This window comes from Macaca nemestrina, chromosome 9 (assembly GCF_043159975.1).
Source record: "Macaca nemestrina isolate mMacNem1 chromosome 9, mMacNem.hap1, whole genome shotgun sequence".
Classification (NCBI taxonomy): Eukaryota; Metazoa; Chordata; class Mammalia; order Primates; family Cercopithecidae; genus Macaca; species Macaca nemestrina.
This window is the reverse complement of record NC_092133.1, coordinates 97,039,309-97,058,588: the sequence shown is the minus strand read 5'-3', so window position 1 is coordinate 97,058,588 and position 19,280 is coordinate 97,039,309. Positions and strand designations below refer to the sequence as shown.

The following is a 19,280-nucleotide window of genomic DNA, read 5'->3' as shown; positions in this document are numbered from 1 at the left end:
ATCGCCTCTAGTGCTAGATATCTACCTAGGAAAGCTGATTTGCATGGGCTACATTAATGAGCTCTCATGTCTTCTGGCTTTTGGTTGATTATAAATGAAGATGTGTAAGCTAAAAGGTCTGAAGACTACTGTTCTGTGCTCTTTCAAGACGCAATAGAGTGTAGTTATTAGGAACATAGATTCTGGAACCAGGCTTCCTGCGTTCAACTCTCAGCCCCCGCCATGCTTTCGCTGAGAGACCATGGGCAACTTAACCTCTCTCTGCATGCCAGTTTTCTCTTCCGTAATATGGGAATTTAAAGAGTTCATACATAGAGTGCTTAGAGCAATATCTGGCATGTAATAAGAGATATTAATCTAAGCCATTATCATTATAGTACATGGTCCTTCAAAGTAGTCATTCAGGACATTATCTCTTCATACAACTACTGTCACAGATACCTCAAAATTCTTCTTTTGAAACTCTATCCTGGCCGGGCGTGGTGGCTCAAGCCTGTAATCCCAGCACTTTGGGAGGCCGAGACGGGAGGATCACGAGGTCAGGAGATCGAGACCATCCTGGCTAACACGGTGAAAACCCGTCTCTACTAAAAATACAAAAAAAATTAGCCGGGCGAGGTGGCGGGTGCCTGTAGTCCCAGCTACTCGGGAGGCTGAGGCAGGAGAACGGCGTGATCCCAGGAGGCGGAGCTTGCAGCGAGCTGAGAGATCCGGCCACTGCACTCCAGCCTGGGCAATAGAGCGAGACTCCATCTCAAAAAAAAAAAAAAGAGAAACTCTATCCTGAGGAAGGAAAGTGCAAAATTTCTTCTCTGGCGTAATGAAATGTGCAGTAGACTGTACCTGCCATCTGTTTCTTGTTCATGAATAAAACTCCCTGGCTTTGGACCTGTGAGTCCTCAAATCATACATCCTAGAACTGCACTAAAAAAGTTTAGAAATCAAAGAGGTAATTAGAATCTGTTTTGTAAATATATATGTTTATGGGATTTCCCAGTGGAGTTTGTAGAGACACACCTGTTTATCTGATTCCACATAGAGAAATAAACAGCGACGGCAGCTGCACTGTAATGCAACTCAAAATTGCAAGCTTTGGACGTTTTGTTGAATGCTGTTGAGAAAGAAACAAATACAGCTAGGAAGCATAATCCATCAAACGTCTTCCTTGTTCATATAAGCCCCTATTCCTAGTTGACATACAATGCTCCAGAAATGAATAACAACTTGAATTAATAGAGGAAACTGCCAAGACTTGGGCATGTTGTCAGACGTGTCATGGCTTCTGTGTATCAACATGATTTCCTAAGGAGCAGAGGAATTTTTGGCCGTGTATGAAGGGGACATCAAAAGCGTGCATGACCGTTAAGATATGTAAAATTATACCTGCCTTCTCCAACACGAGGGAGGTGGCTCCACAGGCTGAAACCATCTGACTGCGGGGGTTGTGGCAGAGGTGTTTACTACTTACTGAATGTCCACGTTTCCCAGCCTCTCTGCAGTGCACAGAGGCACGTGACACTAAATCCAGCCAATGGGTTGTGAGAAGGAGAAACATGTTACTTGTGGCCTGAAACATTTTTCAGTTTATTTCTCAGTTTATTTCAGTTTATTTCTCTTTTTTTTTTTTTTTTTTTTTTGAGACAGTTTTCTTCTTGTTGCCCAGGCTGGAGTGCAGTGGCGCCATCTCGGCTCACTGCAACCTCCGCCTCCCGAGTTCAAGTGATTCTCCTGCCTCAGCCTCCCGAGTAGCTGGGATTACAGGCACCCGCCACCACGCCCAGCTAATTTTTTGTACTTTTAGTAGAGACAGGGTTTCACCATGTTGGCCAGGCTGGTCTTGAACTCCTGACCTCAGGCGATCCACCCACCTCAGCCTCCCAAAGTTCTGGGACTACAGGCATGAGCCACCGTGCACAGCCTTAAACATTTCATTTCTAACTTCCTCTCTCTCTTGCCCTGCTACAGCAACCAAAGAGGTCATGAGTTGTATATGGTGTTGCTACAAGGTAGTTGAACTTCCATATGTAGCCTGAGCCCCTGCTTGAGCAGCTAGAGCAGATCCTCCAATTGACTCACATTGGAAATGTAGCATTAGTGAGAAAGAAACTTCTTTGTGTCAAGCCACTGAGATTTGGGTGTTGTTTGAGCTGCAGCATAGCATGGGTTATGCTGACGAATACAGTGAGCTGCCTTTGCCTTATTAATAGCTAACACTGTTGAGTGCTCCATCATTCCAGGCACCAAGCTACAAGTTTTGCATGCATTACCTAATATTTCACAACCACCTTCTGAGATAGACGATAGCATTATGTTATATTTTATATATATAATATATGTGTATATATATATATATAAAATCTAGGGCTACAGCATAGCTATATATATATCATATATATATATATATCAGTGGTCCACAACCTTTTTGACACCAGAGACCAGTTTTGTGGAAGACAAGTTTTCCACTGACCGGGGATGGGGGGTGAGGGGAGGGGTGGGGATGGTTTTGGGATGATTAAAGCACATTACATTCATTGTGCACTTTATTTCTATTATTATTACATTGTAATATATAATGAAATATACAAATGTATGTTGGCATACATTATGTTATATACAAATATACAACATAGTGTAGAATCAGTGGGAGCCCTGAGCTTGTTTTCCTGCAACTAGAGGGTTCCCATCTAGGGGTGATAAGAAACAATGACAGATCATCAGGCGTTAGATTCTCATAAGGAGCACACAACCTAGATCCCTCCCATGTGCAGTTCACAATAGGGTTCACACTCCTATGAGAAACTAATGCCACCACTGATCTGACAAGGGGGTGGAGCTTGGGTGGTGGGGAGTGGCTGTATATACAGATGAAGTTTCACTTGCTCTGCAGCCCTGTTCCTAACAGGCCATGAACCAGTGCCAATTCATGGCCTGGGGTTGCAATATATATTATATAGCTCTGGATCATATATATCAATAGTATAGATGGCCAGGCACAGTGGCTCACGCCTGTAATCCCAGCAGTTTGGAAGGCTGAGGTGGGCAGATTGCTTGAGCTCAGAAGTTTAAGACCAGCCTGGGCAATGTGGCAAAACCCCATGGTGGGGGCAAGCGCTAGTGCAGGGGCTCAAGAGTCCCTTTACAGAGTTTTCTGGGGTTTTATTACCCTCTAGAGGTTTCCCATTGGTTACTTGGTGCCATTCCCAAGTAACCATTGGTACATTTCCCATTGGTTACTATGTAAATGAAGTAGTGGCCTTGCAACCAATCAGAGGCTGAAGTGTAGTTACAAAGGTTACACCCTATTCAAGCATCTGATTGGTTGTGGAAAGCAACCAATCAGAGGCTAAAGTGAAGTTACAGCGTTATACTCCTATGCAAATGTCTGATTGGTTGCAAAAAGCAACTAATCAGAGATACTTTCAACTTTCCGTCTACCACGCAGAAAAAGGGGGTCGTGGTTGAAAAGGGAGTAGCCTCTGGTTCTTTTGTTACTTAGGTGTGGAAAGTTGGGGTTTTCCTTTTGATTTAGTTTTAGGAAGTCAGCATGAATTGGCCTTAGGTTTCCTGACTCCCAACGCTATTCTACTGCCTCAATTCTACAGTCACTTTCCAGTGTTGCAAGTATCTCAAGCCTGCTTTCACTATATAGACCCAGTCATTCCTCGAATATGTGCTTTCTTCTGGGGCTTCTGCTCACCAATTACCTGCTCAGCACCTCCCATTTAATGTTTTAGTGTGCTCAAGGATGAACTCATTATGCTCTTCTTGCCCCATTTACCTAACTCCAATGTCACCAGCTCTTTCTTCAGTGTTCCCCATCTCAGTAAATGGTGCCCCCCTCCTGCTATTTGCTTATGTTGGAAACCTTGGAGTAGGGCTGCATCAATATCTTCTGGGATGCTTAGCACCAAAATGTGCCTTACTGTATTTTGAAATAAAAAAAAAAGACTGCGTATCATAAAGTAAATCTTTAAAAATTCCAATTTTCCCATAGTAACAATTATGATGCTCTAAAAATGAATATCAAATCCTTTTCAAAATAATTTAGGGTCCCATCTTTGCTGTTGTTCTAGAACTGTTTGGTAGTCCAGCACTGTCTAGGAGTCAATAGTCAGAAACCATTTCCTGTTGACTCTACAACCTAAAATATTTTCAAATCTTTCTACTCCTCTCTGGCACCAATGAACTGTACTCCCAGTCATCCTGACCACATATCTGAAATTCTGCAATAGCCTCTGAACCCTTCTCACTGCTCTAGTTTATTCTCTACATAGCATCCAGACCAGGCAGAATGATTTCAGGGACACACATAACTGATCCTGTTCTGTTGTTCTACTGCCTAAAACTTCTCAGTGGCTTCACAGTGCCTTTAATATAAAATCTCAGATCTTTAATAGGCCCAAGACCTTGCCACCTTGCTAGGAACCAGCCTCGCCTCTTGGTGTTCCTTTAAAGAGTGAAGCTCCTTACAAACCTCTATACACAATTTACTCTCTGCCAAGAGCTCTCTCCCCCTCCTGGCTTCTCTTTCCCCAGTTCTTAGATTTAATGTTCTTTCTTCAGATAAGCCTTTCTTAACCTTCTACACCAGGTCAATGCTTCTTGTTAAACACCTCCTTCGTAACCTCCAGATTGCTTTGTAAGTAAAGGATTATTTGTGTAACTAATAGTTTAATGTCCCCTCTTCATGTTAATGCAAACTTTCTGAGAAAGAGTTGGTAACACACACGAGTAATTCAGGGATCTCTGAATCCAGTTGTGTCTGATTCTAGAGCTCATGTCCACAACTACCAAGTGTACATAAATCTGCTCATCCTGGAAGATGGCTTTTTGCTTCTTTATTTCATGATAGCCAAATGTTGATGCACGGGAAGCCCTGCATCATATAACATCGCTAAGCAAATTCTACAGCAATGATGTTGTGCTGCTGGTGAACCCCTTTGTGCATGTTCTGTGAGTAGTGGACCACATACACCTCAGCTTTTACTTTCTGTTGACTACAGGCTGGACTAGCTGCGCTAGACTCCAGATCTCTTATTGTATAATCTCCACATGCTTAAACAGGGGTGACATTAACCACTTTACAGGGTTGTAATAGTACTCATTTGGTCAATAAATACGTAATGAGCATTCAATATAGGCCAGACCTTGGTTTAGATGCTGGGGATGCCTTTAGCAGAGTGCTTATCTCCTTTAATGTTTCAGCTGGTCACTATTACTAGTAGTGTCATAATTATGTGTCGATGTTTGCTTATGTCACGGGGTATGAGATTTGTGACGTTTGCCACTCATGGCAGGGTCCCTGCGGCGCCTGGACCTCCAGCGGCACGAGGGCGTTGACTCCAGGGCATCACTGCGCGGCGTGGCCGCCTCTCTGCTCCAGGCCGCCAGAGGGCGCGTAGTCTCTACCGCCCCTCCGCTGTGCCTGAGTCTACCCGTTACTAGCCACCCGGCCTCCGTTCCCCTCCCCAGCGGCGCCTGCCCCGCCTTGCATTCCCAAGCTCCGCCCCCGTTGCCCCTAGCGGCTGTTTGTTGACTTCCGGGAGCGCGGTTGTAGTTGATCCACGGAGTTTCGCCATGCGGAACTGGGGGGCTTTTGCGGCCCGCGTCGGGGCGGAATAGCTGCCTTAGCCCCGACCAAACCGTCCTCTACAGCCTCCTGGCCCAGGCGCAGGCTGCCCGTACCGCCCTTAGCATGAAGGAGCCCGAAGAGCTGTTGCCCGGTGAGTCGCGCCCGCGCCGGTGGCGGAAGGCCGGGAGGGAGGGTCCGCGGGCGGGCGGGCCCCGCCTCCGGATCGGCCCTGTGAGGGGACAGGCCCGAGGCTTGGCGGCCGGACTGGGGCGGGATCGCTGGTTGCGCTCCCACTAATGACTGAGGGCAGAGGACCGCACGGGAAGAACAGGATGGAGGAGAACGGGAAAGAGGGTGCCTGACTTTCTTATGTTTTTAAAATAAGCTTTTGATGAGATTCTTGAAGGCGGGACACCTTTTTTTTTTTTTTTTTTTGAGACGGAGTTTCCCTCTTGTTGCCAGGCTGGAGTGCAATGGCGCTATCTCGGCTCACCGCAACCTCCACCTCCCGGGTTCAAGCGATTCTTCTGCCTCAGCCTCCGAGTAGCTGGGATTACAGGCATACGCCACCACGCCTGGCTAATTTTGTATTTTTAGTAGAGACGGGGTTTCTGTATGTTGGTCAGGCTGGTCTCGAACTCCTGACCTCAGGTGATCAGCCCGCCTCAGCCTTCCAAAGTGCTGGGATTACAGGTGTGAGCCACCGCGCCCGGCCAGGCAGGGACACTTTTTACCTATCTGTAAACTCCCCAAAGTGCAGACTCCAGACTTGTGCACTTTGGAGGTCCTGAGCTCCCGGTTATGTATTGAATGCGGTAAAGAGTGAGTGATCAGGGTTGTGGGGTAAAAGGGGATACAGGAAATAAATTGGAAAAGAGGAAGAAGAGGGACCCTTTAGCGAGTGTTTTTTAGCCTTTTTTTCTGAGCTCTATAGTTAGAAATACTTTTGACATTGTGACCCAATACCCCATACATACCGTGTAACAGAAATAGATGTCTCGTGATGCAGTCCTTGTTCTAACCACTTAGATTCCGCACACAGCTTTTTGATAATGCATTCTTTTAAAATGCTGATCGTGATCCACTGAATTGATTTTCTGACCCACTAATAGGTCACGACCATGTTGAAAAAACACTGGGTTTGAGCAGAATTATACCCTCACTGAAATATGTATGTTTTCTTCCATGCTCCTGGCCGGAACTTAGATTCCTGTCCTGCAGTTCACAATTTAGTGAGACATACAGGAAGGTGAACAAAATGACCATACAAATTGACAGTAGATGTTACAGGGCCAGAGCAGAGCCACCAAACCTTGGCTTGGGATGAGGGTATCAGGGAAGCCAGGGGAGCCAGGACAAAACAGTTAAAATGTTAAAATAATTCATTCTGGGGAAACTCAGAGTCTGTTCTAGATCCTAGTCGAACTGAGATGCCTCACAATGGTTCTCAAAAAGTTGTCCACAGTGGCTAGTCTCTTGCATATTAATATTTATTATTAATACTTATATTCGCCATGTTTTCCTTTCTGGTACAAATTAGTTTATGTGTGATCACCCCCCTTGGGATTTCCCCAGAAGCTGGACCTGGCCTACTATTTGGTATATGTGTGTGTTTAAATGGTTTTTGGGAACTGCTAATTAGTCTCTCTTCAAAATGATCCTGTGCCACAACAGTTTGTGAATACTACTCAAATCAGGTAATGACTTGATGTAAGAATGTTAAATCTCAACATCCCCGTGTACTCCTCTCCCAATCTCCTAGGACCGTGGCATTTTGTGATGTTGTTTTGGGGGGAAAGATAAACCATCCTTTCCCATGTACTGTTTCTGGAAAGAGAAAAAGACATCTCTATGACTGACTGTAGTGCATGAGTAAGATGAGAATTAGAAACTTCCTGAGTAGCTGTGTTGAGAGGATCTTTTCATTTTATACTGGATCCCTAAACATTCTGAATTCTCAGAAATCAGGAAAAGCTGAAGTGCTCCTTTGCTGACGACTTGGGTAACCTGTCTTTTATATTAACAATGTCAAAAGTTATATTTGACTACCTACTCACCATTATGATGAATTCCTAAACAAAACATTGAACAGTTACGAATATACATGTGTGTAAGGGGGACCCTTTCTGTGTGAAAAGTAGAATACACAATGGCTACTTTGTGCTAGGCAGTATGGGTAGTGCAGACAGTTTATACCCTCTGTAACCTTAGAAAATAGTTGGAAAAAAACAACATTTGGGGTAACAAATGGTGAACTCTGTGTTTCAACACAGAAAAGCAGTGACTTTTTTTTTTTTTTTTTTTGGAGACGGAGTCTCACTCTATCGCCCAGGCTGGAGTGCAATGACGCTATCTTGGCTCACTGCAACCTCCACCCCTGGGGTTCGTGCAGTTGTCCTGCCTCAGCCCCCGAAGTAGCTGGGATTACAGCTGGGATTACAGGTGCCCACCACCATACCCAGCTAATTTTTGCATTTTTAGTCAAGACGGGGTTTCACCACGTTGGCCAGGCTGGTCTCAAACTGCTGACCTCGAGTGATCCACCCGCCTAGGCCTCCCAAAGTGCTGGGATTACAGGGGTGAGCCACTACACCTGGCCAACATTTTTAAAGTATAGCTTTTTATTGCTTTGTGAGGACCTCATCTTACATATTATGCTACCTACCAAGCTCTCTAATCAAACTGTTACACAAATCTTGCTGAGATTTGTAATTTTGCTGATTTGTGTAACAGTTTAATTAGAGAGATTGCTAGGTAGCACAATTATTTGCCATATAAATTCTACAAATCACATAGTTCAGAGAAGCCAGTGATCATTTCCAACTCTTATGGTGGAGGAAGAGTTTACAGAGGCAGCTATGAGCTACCACTTTGAGGATGCTAGGCCCTGAGCTAAGTTCTTTATTCATGTCATCTCATTTAATCCTTACAACAACCTTTGAATACCTAGTTGCCTTTAAAGCCTGTTTTTTTTTTTTTTTTTTTTTTTTTTTTTTTTTTTCTAGCTGCTTTCCCTTGGTTCAAATGAAAGAGATAGTGGTGGAGTAATTTGTTTCTCTCTGTGCTGTCTCTGGTTTTATGGGTATTCATTGGGATTACCAACAGAGAAAGTAAGAGTTCACCATTTTGTCCAGTTGTCGTGGTTCACGCCTGTAATCCCAGCACTTTGGGAGGCCGAGGCAGGAACCCAGGAGTTTGAGACCTGAGCCTAAGCCCAGGAGTTTGAGACCAGCCTGGGCAACATGCTAAAACCCCGTCTGTGCAAAAATTACAAAATTTAGCTGGACATGGTGGCACACGCCTATAGTCCTAGCTACTCTGGAGGCTGAGGTGGGAGGATTGCTTGGGCCCAGGAGGTCGAGGTGGCAGTTAGCCGTGATTGGGCCACTGCGCTTCAACCTGGGTGACAGAGTGAGACCCTGTCTCAACAAAAATAAAAAGAGTTCACCATTTGGGCTAACGTCGTTTCCCTTGCATAAGAACGCTGGAGGTTCCTTGGAAAAACTGGACCAGAGAAAATCCAAATTGACTGATAGAGACTCTCCCCATAGATATCCTGATGAAGTTAATGAGGAAGCTAAGTACTGTCCTGTTGTGTTTCGAGAAAAGCTCTCAGTCAGAGGCCAGACCATGAGCTGTTAACCAGAGCAAGACTAGCACAAATTGTACCATTTCATTCCAGGGAATAGACATCTACTTGGTGACAGCAGAACTATTAGTAATAGATGACTGCCTTCCTTGTGATAGTGTATTTCTTACTTTGTGCCAGTATATGAGTAATACATGTTCAATCTAGTAGATTTCAGAGGTAAAACTATAATGGAGTCTGAGGAATAAGAAAGACTGAATTAAGGTGGAAGAAGGAAGGCTTAAACATTGCCAGAGTGGGGGCAAAGCTGTCATGAAACAAGAGGTTTGTATGGATAAATTACTGAAAAGGTATTTAAATAACAGGCAACATAGTAAAAGTTATAAAATAGAGACCATCTTATATTTGCAGATTCGGGTGCTGTGTTTACATTTGGGAAAAGTAAATTTGCTGAAAATAATCCCAGTAAATTCTGGTTTAAAAATGATGTCCCTGTACATCTTTCATGTGGAGATGAACATACTGCTATTGTTACCAGTTAGTATTACAATCCTGAATGAGGACAGTAATACTTAGAAAATTCTAAATATAATGTTATAGATACGCTGCTGTGTTTTAAACATGTTGAAAATATATCATAAGTGTTGTTTTTTACTTTGCCAGAGAATTCTTCACAAAATAAGTCATCAGGAGTGTCTTTTAAATTTTAAGTTTCTTTAGTATATTTAAGTATGATTTTCTATACACACAACTTTCTTGAAAGGAATCTATTTCAATATAATTAAAAAACGGTTACTGTATAATTTTAGAAACTCTTTCCCACCTAATAGAATCTGGTTATACATAGATGAACAAGGTAACTTGTTTCAACACAGAAAAGCAGTGACATTTAAAAAGTATAGCTTTTTATTGCTTTGTGATGACTCATTTTACATTGTGTGAAAAATGCTTCAGTTGATTATTTCTTTTTCCATCCCACCAGGAAATAATAAACTTTACGTGTTTGGTAGTAACAACTGGGGTCAGTTAGGATTAGGATCAAAGTCAGCCATCAGCAAGCCAACATGTGTCAAATGTTTGAGATCTTTTTACCTTTTCACAAACTGTATAAAGTGTTTTTATGTTGACTGTGTAGTTCTTTAATGTCATAAATAATAAAGCCTTTAGTTGTTTATTTTCTGACATTTGCTTGAATATTATTAGCATTTAACTTATCTTTTATATGATATTCAAAACTGCTTTTGTATGTTAGGGTCTAAAAATCAGATTGATTTTAAGTCCAGGCACCACAAAGGAAGTAATGATTTTACAGTATTGCATTTGAACATCCCCCCCTCCTTTTTTTTTTTTTTTTTTTTTTGCTTGTTTGTAAAACTACTTACATATTACTGTTATTGTATATACAGAGAACAAACGTATGTTAGAATTTTGAGCTTTTCTCATTTAATAGAGTTGTGGACATTATGCTTCTATTTAGTTGCTGGTTTTATAAAACATACTTATCCGCTTTATATAGTCACTAGGTGAAGTAAACAAAACATCGAGACTAGGGATTGATTAGTACTAGTGTAAAAGAACAACAGGACAAAATATTTGAAATCAGGAGTGTTCCAGAAAATGTTAGATATATAATACCCTTACAAAGCTTTCTGGATGTTATATGCAAAACCTCTGTTTGGGTATAACCTGTGAACATCAGCTAAACTTGAAAGGATGATGGAGATTCCTTGAGATGTAGTAAGAGCAGTATTTTTTATCTTCCTGGCTAAATTTTAATTTCAGCTCAAAATATCAGTGTAGCTTGTCATATTCATGCTATTTATGGGAATTGTTATGGAACTTTTAAAGTATTCCATGTGTTCAAAAAGTATTTATTGAGCACAGTCTAAGCACTTGGGGATATTCACAGTGACCATGACCCTTACTCTCAAATATCTTATCTAATAGAGAAGCTAACAGAATTGTTTAGACTATGGGATCCTTGAGACCAGGAATTCTATCTTAGTCATCTTTTTGCAGCCCCTATGCCAAGCACTTAGGAGATGTTCTTTAAATGTTTTTTGAATATGTAGATGAATGAATGAACAACTTTGATTCATAGGTGTATACCTATCAATATTGGTCTTTCAGTTTTTCATTGAATGTGGTAGCAGGTGAGCTTGATAACGGTGATGGCAGGTTAGGTTAGGGATCAGATTGGTGAGGAGGAAGCATAATAGAATACAGTGAGTCTCAGCACATATTAACTACCTGTGAAGTTGTTTTTTTTTTTTTTTTTTTTTTTTTTGAGACACGGTCTCGCTCTGTTGCCCAAGCTGGAGTGCAGTGGCGTGATCTCTGATTACTGCAGCCTCAACCTCCTGGGCTCCAGCCATCCTCCCACCTCAGCACCCCCTCTCCGAATAGCTGAAACTACAGGCATGCACCACCACACCCAGCTAATTTTTGTGTTTTTTTTGTAGAGATGGGGTTTCACAGTGTTGCTCAGGCTGGTCTGGAACTCCTGAGCTCAAGCCATCCGTCCATCTCAGCTTCCCAAAGTGCTGGGATAATAGGTGTGAGCCCCCGCACCTGGCCAGCCTGTGGAGTTTAAAAATATACATATATAGATGTCTAGCCCCTACTTGAGACCCACTGACTCAGATTCCCTAGGGATGGGGCTAAGATATCTATATTGTATTTAAGCTCCACTGGTTATGATGGTACACAACCAGTTCTGAAAACCTCTGGTTTGCTATTTAAGAACATTGACTTTGGAATCAGACAAGCCTGCTATTAAATCTTGGTTCTATCACTTAGTTACCATTTGTCCTGGACTACTGTTCATTTTCATTGCTGTAAAATAATTGTCCCATTTTTAAATATTTTTAGCTCTAAAACCTGAAAAGGTGAAATTAGCTGCCTGTGGAAGGAACCACACCCTGGTGTCAACAGGTATAGTGCTCAACCTGTATGATTTCCTGCCTGACTTAGAGAACTGAGGTCTCATTCCAGTAACGTGGTTTTGTAAAATTAATAGAGATTATACTTTGGCAACAGTAAAATTAGGGTTTTTGAAAATGTCAATGGCTAGTACACATTTGCCTTTGCAAATATACACATAAATGTCAAATGGCTGAAGAAAAAGCTTCTTTTCTTGGATTATATCATGGGACAGCATCTCCTAACCTGTGTGTCCACCTTAGGGGCTGGTTATTCCTGTTCTTGCTCTTCTAGAACTCTTCCTTACTAAGGTTGAGTGGAAGGCACCCGGAAGGCTGTTGATGTGAGTGAGCACAATTCCCATCAAAACCCATACCAGCTTTTGTGTGTGTATGTGTGTTTGTAGAAATTAACAAAGTGCTTCTAAAATTTATATGGAAAACAATTGACATAGAAGAGCCAAAACAATTTTGAAAAATAACAAAATTAGAGGACTGGCACTACCTGATTTCAAGACTCACTGTAAAGCTGCCGTAATCAAGACGGTGTGGTATTGGCAAAAAGATAGACAAAGATTAATGGAACAGAATAGAGTCTGCAAGTAGACCCGTATATATATGCCCACTTGATTTTTGGCAGAGATGCGAAATTCAATAGAGAAAGAGTAGTATCTTCAGCAAATGCTGCGGTAACAACTAGACCTCCAGGACCTGACCACTGAGCAGTTCTTCCTACCACCTTCCCTCTGCCCCTGCCCCGTGCCCCCAACCATTTATTCTGTCTTCAGGATGTTTTCACTGTGTCAGCTGCTCTCCACCTCTCCATACCTTTCCCTTTCTGAAGTGTCTTTTCTCTTTCTCTTAGGCTTTTCGGATTATCTTTTGAGATCCCATTAAGTGTTACTTCTTCCATGGAACATTTTGTAACTGTTCAACTTTGTGTTCATTTATTTGTTTGAATTATTTCAATCTCACCAACTCTGGTTTGCTCCATGTGTGTTAAATTGTGCACTCCAATTTCTTGTGACCTTGTATGTATTTTCCATTTGAAAGCTAATCTTGTTTCCCCAATTAGGTTTCCTCTTTTCTTAAAAACAAAAAATAAAAATAACAATAACTTTAAAATTTTTACTAACTCAGGCTGATTCTGCCCTCATTTCACCCTATAATTTAGCAAGGCTTTAACTTCGTGTATATGTTTATGATGTAGCTAACTAATTATGTGTTAAAAATCTTCATTAATTTACAGCTTACTGGAAATGTGTATAATCTAGGCATGATGTACTTTTTATTTAATTAACAGAGTAATTAACAAACATTTTTACGTACTTTAAATGAGCCAAATGCTGTTCTAAGAATTTTACAAATCTCAGCTAATTCAGTCTTCATAACAACTCTTATGAAGTAGGTACTATTATTATTCCCATTTTATAGATGAGGAAAATGAGGCACACAGAGGTTATGGCTTGCCCAAGGTCCCACAGCTTTGGTAAGTGGTAAGCCAGAATTTGCACCCAAGCAGTCTGGCTCTGGAGTCTTTCCTCCTAAACAGAGTGCTATAGTGACTTCTTATTTAGCTAGGAAGTTAAAATGAATACAACATAGAATTATCATGTTTCTAATTAGATTCTTCTTGGATTTGCCTCGTTTTACTTATTTATACTATATCTTAGCTTTAATGGGTACAGAAGTTAAAATTAATGGACACATCTCTTTTAAAATAGATTTGCATTTTAAACTAGTTTGGAAGTTACTTTCCTTGTTTTTACTCTGAATTAATAAAGTACTATATTAGCAAGAAATACGTTCCATTCATTCTGTTCATTTCAGTTGCTAGTTACATTCTAGATTGATTTCTAACATCTCACAAAAATATGTGACCTTGCTTGTTTTGCTGTATTTTGACGATGAAATGAAGTTGTCTCCCAAATAATAGGATAATGATAGCTTTCAACTTTCTTCACTGTTAAAAGAGAAAATCGCTGCTATACACTGACCTGTCTCATAAAAAGGGGGACTCTATAGTCTGTTGATGTTTTCTTTTCCATGTGCAGAAGGAGGCAATGTATATGCAACTGGTGGAAATGATGAAGGACAGTTGGGGCTGGGTCACACTGAAGAAAGAAACACTTTTCGTGTAATTAGCTTTTTTACATCCGAGCATAAGATTAAACAGCTCTCTGCTGGATCTAATACTTCAGCTGCCCTAACTGGTGAGGCTTGTTTCTTTTTCAGTCTGGGACACATTCCTTTCCTGTAGATCAATATATGCCAACTCAGTAAACTGAAGGGAGCATTGCTGTTTAGTTTTCTTTCATTGACTATCTATGTGTTTTCAGAAAACATTTAAAATATAACTTTAAATCTTGACATACTGCAATTTTATGCTTATTTATGCTTATTTTATGCTTATTTGTGCTTATTTAAATATACATTTAAAAAGTAATTGGCAAATAAGCTCTAAGCTATGCTCTCCATCTACTCCTTTAGATATTCTTAAATATTATTTTCATTGTGTGCTCTTAAAGTTCTACTTACAGTTTTAGCTGAAGTTGCTATCAGAAACATCCACAGAAATCTATTGCAGCATATGGTGTTAAAATGTGATTTGTAACAGTCATTGTACCTTTCTGCCCTCCCTACCAAAAGCCCATATGAGACATTTCTTTAAAATTTGGAGCCAAGATCAGCTTGATCTCACTGAAGCTGCTGGTTAGCTGCTTTGTTTCAAGCAGGAGACTATGTAACATCCGGTGTTACTCTATCAGGAAAGTCAGAGTTGTATCTGAAGCTCTATCCTTTGGATTTTGTCAGCCCTTAAGTTAGCATTTTGACATCCTTTCAGTTGTTATTTTCATTTATTTGTTTTGCATTACTAAACCACTTCAAAATTTAAATTATTTAAAATATATAAATAAATCTTGATAATTCCTTTCTAAAATATTTTTCCTAGATTTTTTCTGACATCAAAACCCTTATCAGAAATTATATAAGTTACCTATTTTTGAGATGTTTTACATGATATTATATCTTCATCCTCTTAGGCTAGCTTCTGTGTTTTCAGGTTTAAATTGTAAGGAAAAAAATATGTAATGGAATACATTTCTTCTCTTCTTTTTTCCAAAACATCATTTCCACAGCGCTCTCAAGAGCAAGGTCTTCCAGGCTTTTTTGACCTGCAGGTGTCTAATGTGACCTGTGCTGTCTTTCAGTTCAGTTTCAGGTAGACTGCTTGGAAGGAGGAGAACATTTCTGTTTAGAGACATTAGAATGGGAAAGGGTGATTGTAGGAAAGGGCATTCTGTCTTTGCTATTGAGATAAAAATATGGCCAGGACTAAAGTGATTTACAATCAGGCTGTTCTGTGTTCTTTATCATTATAGAAGTATTTCACAATATAAATTGAACTCTTAAGTAGCTAACTGGTGTAAATGTCTTAGTAGTACTTCATTGTTAAGATACATAATTTTTATGAACTATAAAATAAATGGTCTTTTGGAAGTATAATAGCTTCAGAGCCTGACTACCTTTTAAAACCTTTTCTCACCCTTGTATTTTTCTTTGTAGAGGATGGAAGACTTTTTATGTGGGGTGACAATTCCGAAGGGCAAATTGGTTTAAAAAATGTAACTAATGTCTGTGTCCCTCATCAAGTGACCATTGGAAAACCTGTCTCCTGGATCTCTTATGGATATTACCATTCAACTTTTGTAACAAGTAAGACACATTTTGAAGTCATCATGTTATCTCCCACTTCTGTGTTATTATTAAATTAATAATGAAATGATGTAACATATTCTCTGGTTCTATAGAAATAATGCCATGGTTGTTCATGTAATGAAATTGTTTTGGTCTGTTTTAGGTCACAGTATTTCCCCATTTATATAATAAGAGTTCATAATTTCAAACTGTGTCTGACATGATCACTTTTTAGGTGAATATAGAGAGCTCAGCGTGGGATATGGTTTCCTTTGGGAGGACTTTCTCAGCATTCCCAACTTCTCCCTTTCCTGGACCTACTGGCAACCTTTTCTATCTTAGTTAAAATATTTGAAGTGTTGGGCTCTAGCTGTTGTAGTCTATGTCTACCCTAGTAATAACAGAGGAAGTGTGATTATGACTTTGCATCTAATTGATGGGATTTTTTAATAGTAAAAATACCTAGAGGAAATAGTTTATGGACCCTCTTAGACAAATCTTTAAAGATTTATTTTATGCATTTACTCTTTATTTCATGTACCACAGACTCGGGGTTAGAAAGTGGTAATTCACCCATCTCAGTGCCCCCCAAAGTTACCAATGAATTGGCAGCAGCGTGATACCAAGAGAGAGTAAACCTGACTTTGTCAGTATTTTTCACCACTGCATCCCTGGTGTCTTGAACAAACTGATAATCAATAAATATTATTGAATGAAGGAGAAAGTGAATGAATGATGAATTGATTGCATTCCTTGGGGCAACACTACCTACCAACTTATTGGCAACTTTTGGCTCCTGGGGTTGGTATAGTCTGTACTTGCTTTGTTCATGAAACAAAAAACAGGAAACAAAAACACAAATGGGAAAAAAAGGCAGCCAAATGATAAAAATACCAAGCAAAAGCATTGTTTTGTATTTGGACTTTAAGAAAACTGCCAGAATGAATTGTGTGAATGAACTCTGCATTAGCCATTAGGTGAACAAGTGGAATAGTTCATCCTAACCAACAGGCATTACATTGAGCTTTTTTTTTTTTTTTTGGTGTGTTTTTATGCTTTTTAAAAAAATTAAAACCCAGCTTTATTGAGATATAATTCACATACCCTACAATTCACCCATTTAAGGTAGATGATGGAATGTTTTTTAGCATATTCACAGGTTTGTACATAAAATGAACTTTTATACCGAGCATTTTGCTGAGATTCATTTACATCAGCTGATATGAACTGTCAGTAATTTTCACACTAGCCATTATTTTATGACTTTAATCACTTAAAGCAACTTTTTACAAATTTTGGAAATAACTCATGTATAAGGGTTTTACTTAATATGTATTTCATGATAGATGAAAGTGTTACATAGAAAAGCATTTTTTTCTCTTTGTTGAATTTGTAGATCAGGAAAAGCAGATTCTTTATTTTTAATTTTTAGTATTTGTGGGTACATAATATATATATATATAGTGGGTACATTATATATATATATGTAGTGGGTACATTTTATGTATATATATATATATGGAATACCTGAGGTTTTTTATACAGGCATGTGATGGGTAATAATCACGTCGTGGAGAATGGGGTATCCATCCCCTCAAGCATTTACCCTTTGTGTTACAAACAATCCAATGATACCCTCTTAGTTATTTTAAGATGTACAATTATTTTGATTGTAATCATCCTGTTGTGCTGTCAAATACTAGATATTATTATTTCTAATTTTTGGACCCATTAACCTACCCTCCTACACATACCCCACTCCCCTTTCTAGCCTTTGGTAACAATCCTTCTACTCTTTATTTCCATGAGTTTGTTTTGATTTTTACATCCCACAAATAAGTGAGAACATGCAGTATATGTCTTTCTGTGCCTGTTTTATTTCATTTAACATAATGACTTCCAGTTCCATCCATGTCATTGCAAATGACTGGATCTCATTCTTTTTCATGGCTGAATAGTACTCTATGGTGGATAAGTACCACATTTTTTCTTTTTTTTGAGACAGAGTCTTGCTCTTTTGCCCAGGTTGGAGTACAGTAGTGCAATCTCAGCTCACTGTATCCTCCGCCTCCCGGGTTCAAGTGATTCTCCTGCCTCAGCCTCCTGAGTAGCTCGTATTACAGGCGCCAACCATCATGCCCAGCTAATTTTTTTGTATTTTTAGTAGCAACAGGGTTTCACCATGTTGGTCAGTCTGGTCTTGAACTCCTGACCTCAGATGATCCGCCCACCTTGGCCTCCCAAAGTGCTGGGATTACAGGTCTGAGCCACCGCGTCCAGCTCCACGTTTTCTTTATTCAGTCATCTGTTGATGAACACTTAGGTTGCTTCCAAATCTTGGCTATTGTGAACAGTGCTGCAACAAACATGGGAGTGCAGATATCTCTTTGATATACCAGTTTCTGTTCTTTGGGTATATACCCAGCAGTGGGATTGCTGGATCATATGGTAGCTCTGTTTTTAGTTTTTTGAGGAACCTCCAAACAGAATAGTTTATTTCCTAATAAAAATGCAGAACATATTACTAAGATAGTTATGTTTAAGACTTCCTACAGATTTTTCACCTACTAGTATGTTTAAATGCTCATGTTCGTATTTTAAATTCGTGTTCTCAATTCAAGTTCATATTATAAATTATATAAAATATTCAATTTTTAGATGTTATAGGTAAAATCTATGGAGTTTTCAGGTATTATCCCTGATTTCTGTGTCTTTTCATCTGATATGTTAATGGTTGGGTCTGAGCATTTCAACCAATGATTCACTGATTTAGGTGTAGTACAATAGGGGATATAAGCAAATGAGTTGGGGTCATGGGAACTGGGGGCAGGAATTTGTGGAGCAATCTTCAGAGACTGGAGAATAGAGACTTGGCAGTGTGCTTAAGATCAGAATCCTGGGGAAGGTAGCTATCAGAGCCAGGTAGGTAGTTTGAAGAATCCAGATTTTATAAAAATTAATAGACCTAAGTGAAGTAGATATAATTGATATGAAATGACCTATTTGTTCTTCATGATAAATGTTATTTTATTTTTTATATATAAATAAGAAAAAGACCTTGAAATTAAATAAAACATTTTATATGGATTAAAAGCACTCACCTTCCCCTTTAAGGAAGGTCCTACTGATAAGCTACAGGAAAATATCTTCTTACCCTTTATAGCAAGCTCGTCCAACCCGCAGCCCAGGATGGCTTTGAATGTGGCCCAACACAAATCGTAACCCTTCTTAAAACATGAGATTTATGCACAGACCTTTTCTTTTTTTAGCTCATCAGCTATCGTTAGTGTTAGTGTATTTAATGTGTGGCCGAAGACAATTCTTCCAGTGTGGTCCAGGGAAGCCAAAAGATTGGACACCCCTGCTTTATAGGTAAAACATTTTACTTTAAAAAGTTGACACTGTGAGAAACCTCAGCAACTTACTATGTAAAAGTCATTTTAAATGCTATTTCTTACAATACCAAGTTGATTAAAATGTAGTACCTGCCCTTCTGGAG

At 39.8% G+C, this 19,280-nt stretch overlaps 1 protein-coding gene across 1 annotated transcript in view; it reads left to right on the top strand.

Annotated features, from left to right (window-relative positions):
- Nucleotides 1-5,310: 5,310 nt before the first annotated feature.
- The window catches only part of LOC139356367 (X-linked retinitis pigmentosa GTPase regulator-like), a 46,865-nt gene continuing 32,895 nt past the window's right edge, over nucleotides 5,311-19,280 (top strand). The window contains 6 exon segments of the mRNA XM_071070189.1: nucleotides 5,311-5,723; nucleotides 9,573-9,698; nucleotides 10,144-10,236; nucleotides 12,033-12,095; nucleotides 14,137-14,295; nucleotides 15,650-15,799. Of these exon segments, the coding sequence (XP_070926290.1) occupies nucleotides 5,696-5,723; nucleotides 9,573-9,698; nucleotides 10,144-10,236; nucleotides 12,033-12,095; nucleotides 14,137-14,295; nucleotides 15,650-15,799 (619 nt within the window). The 5' untranslated portion in view covers nucleotides 5,311-5,695.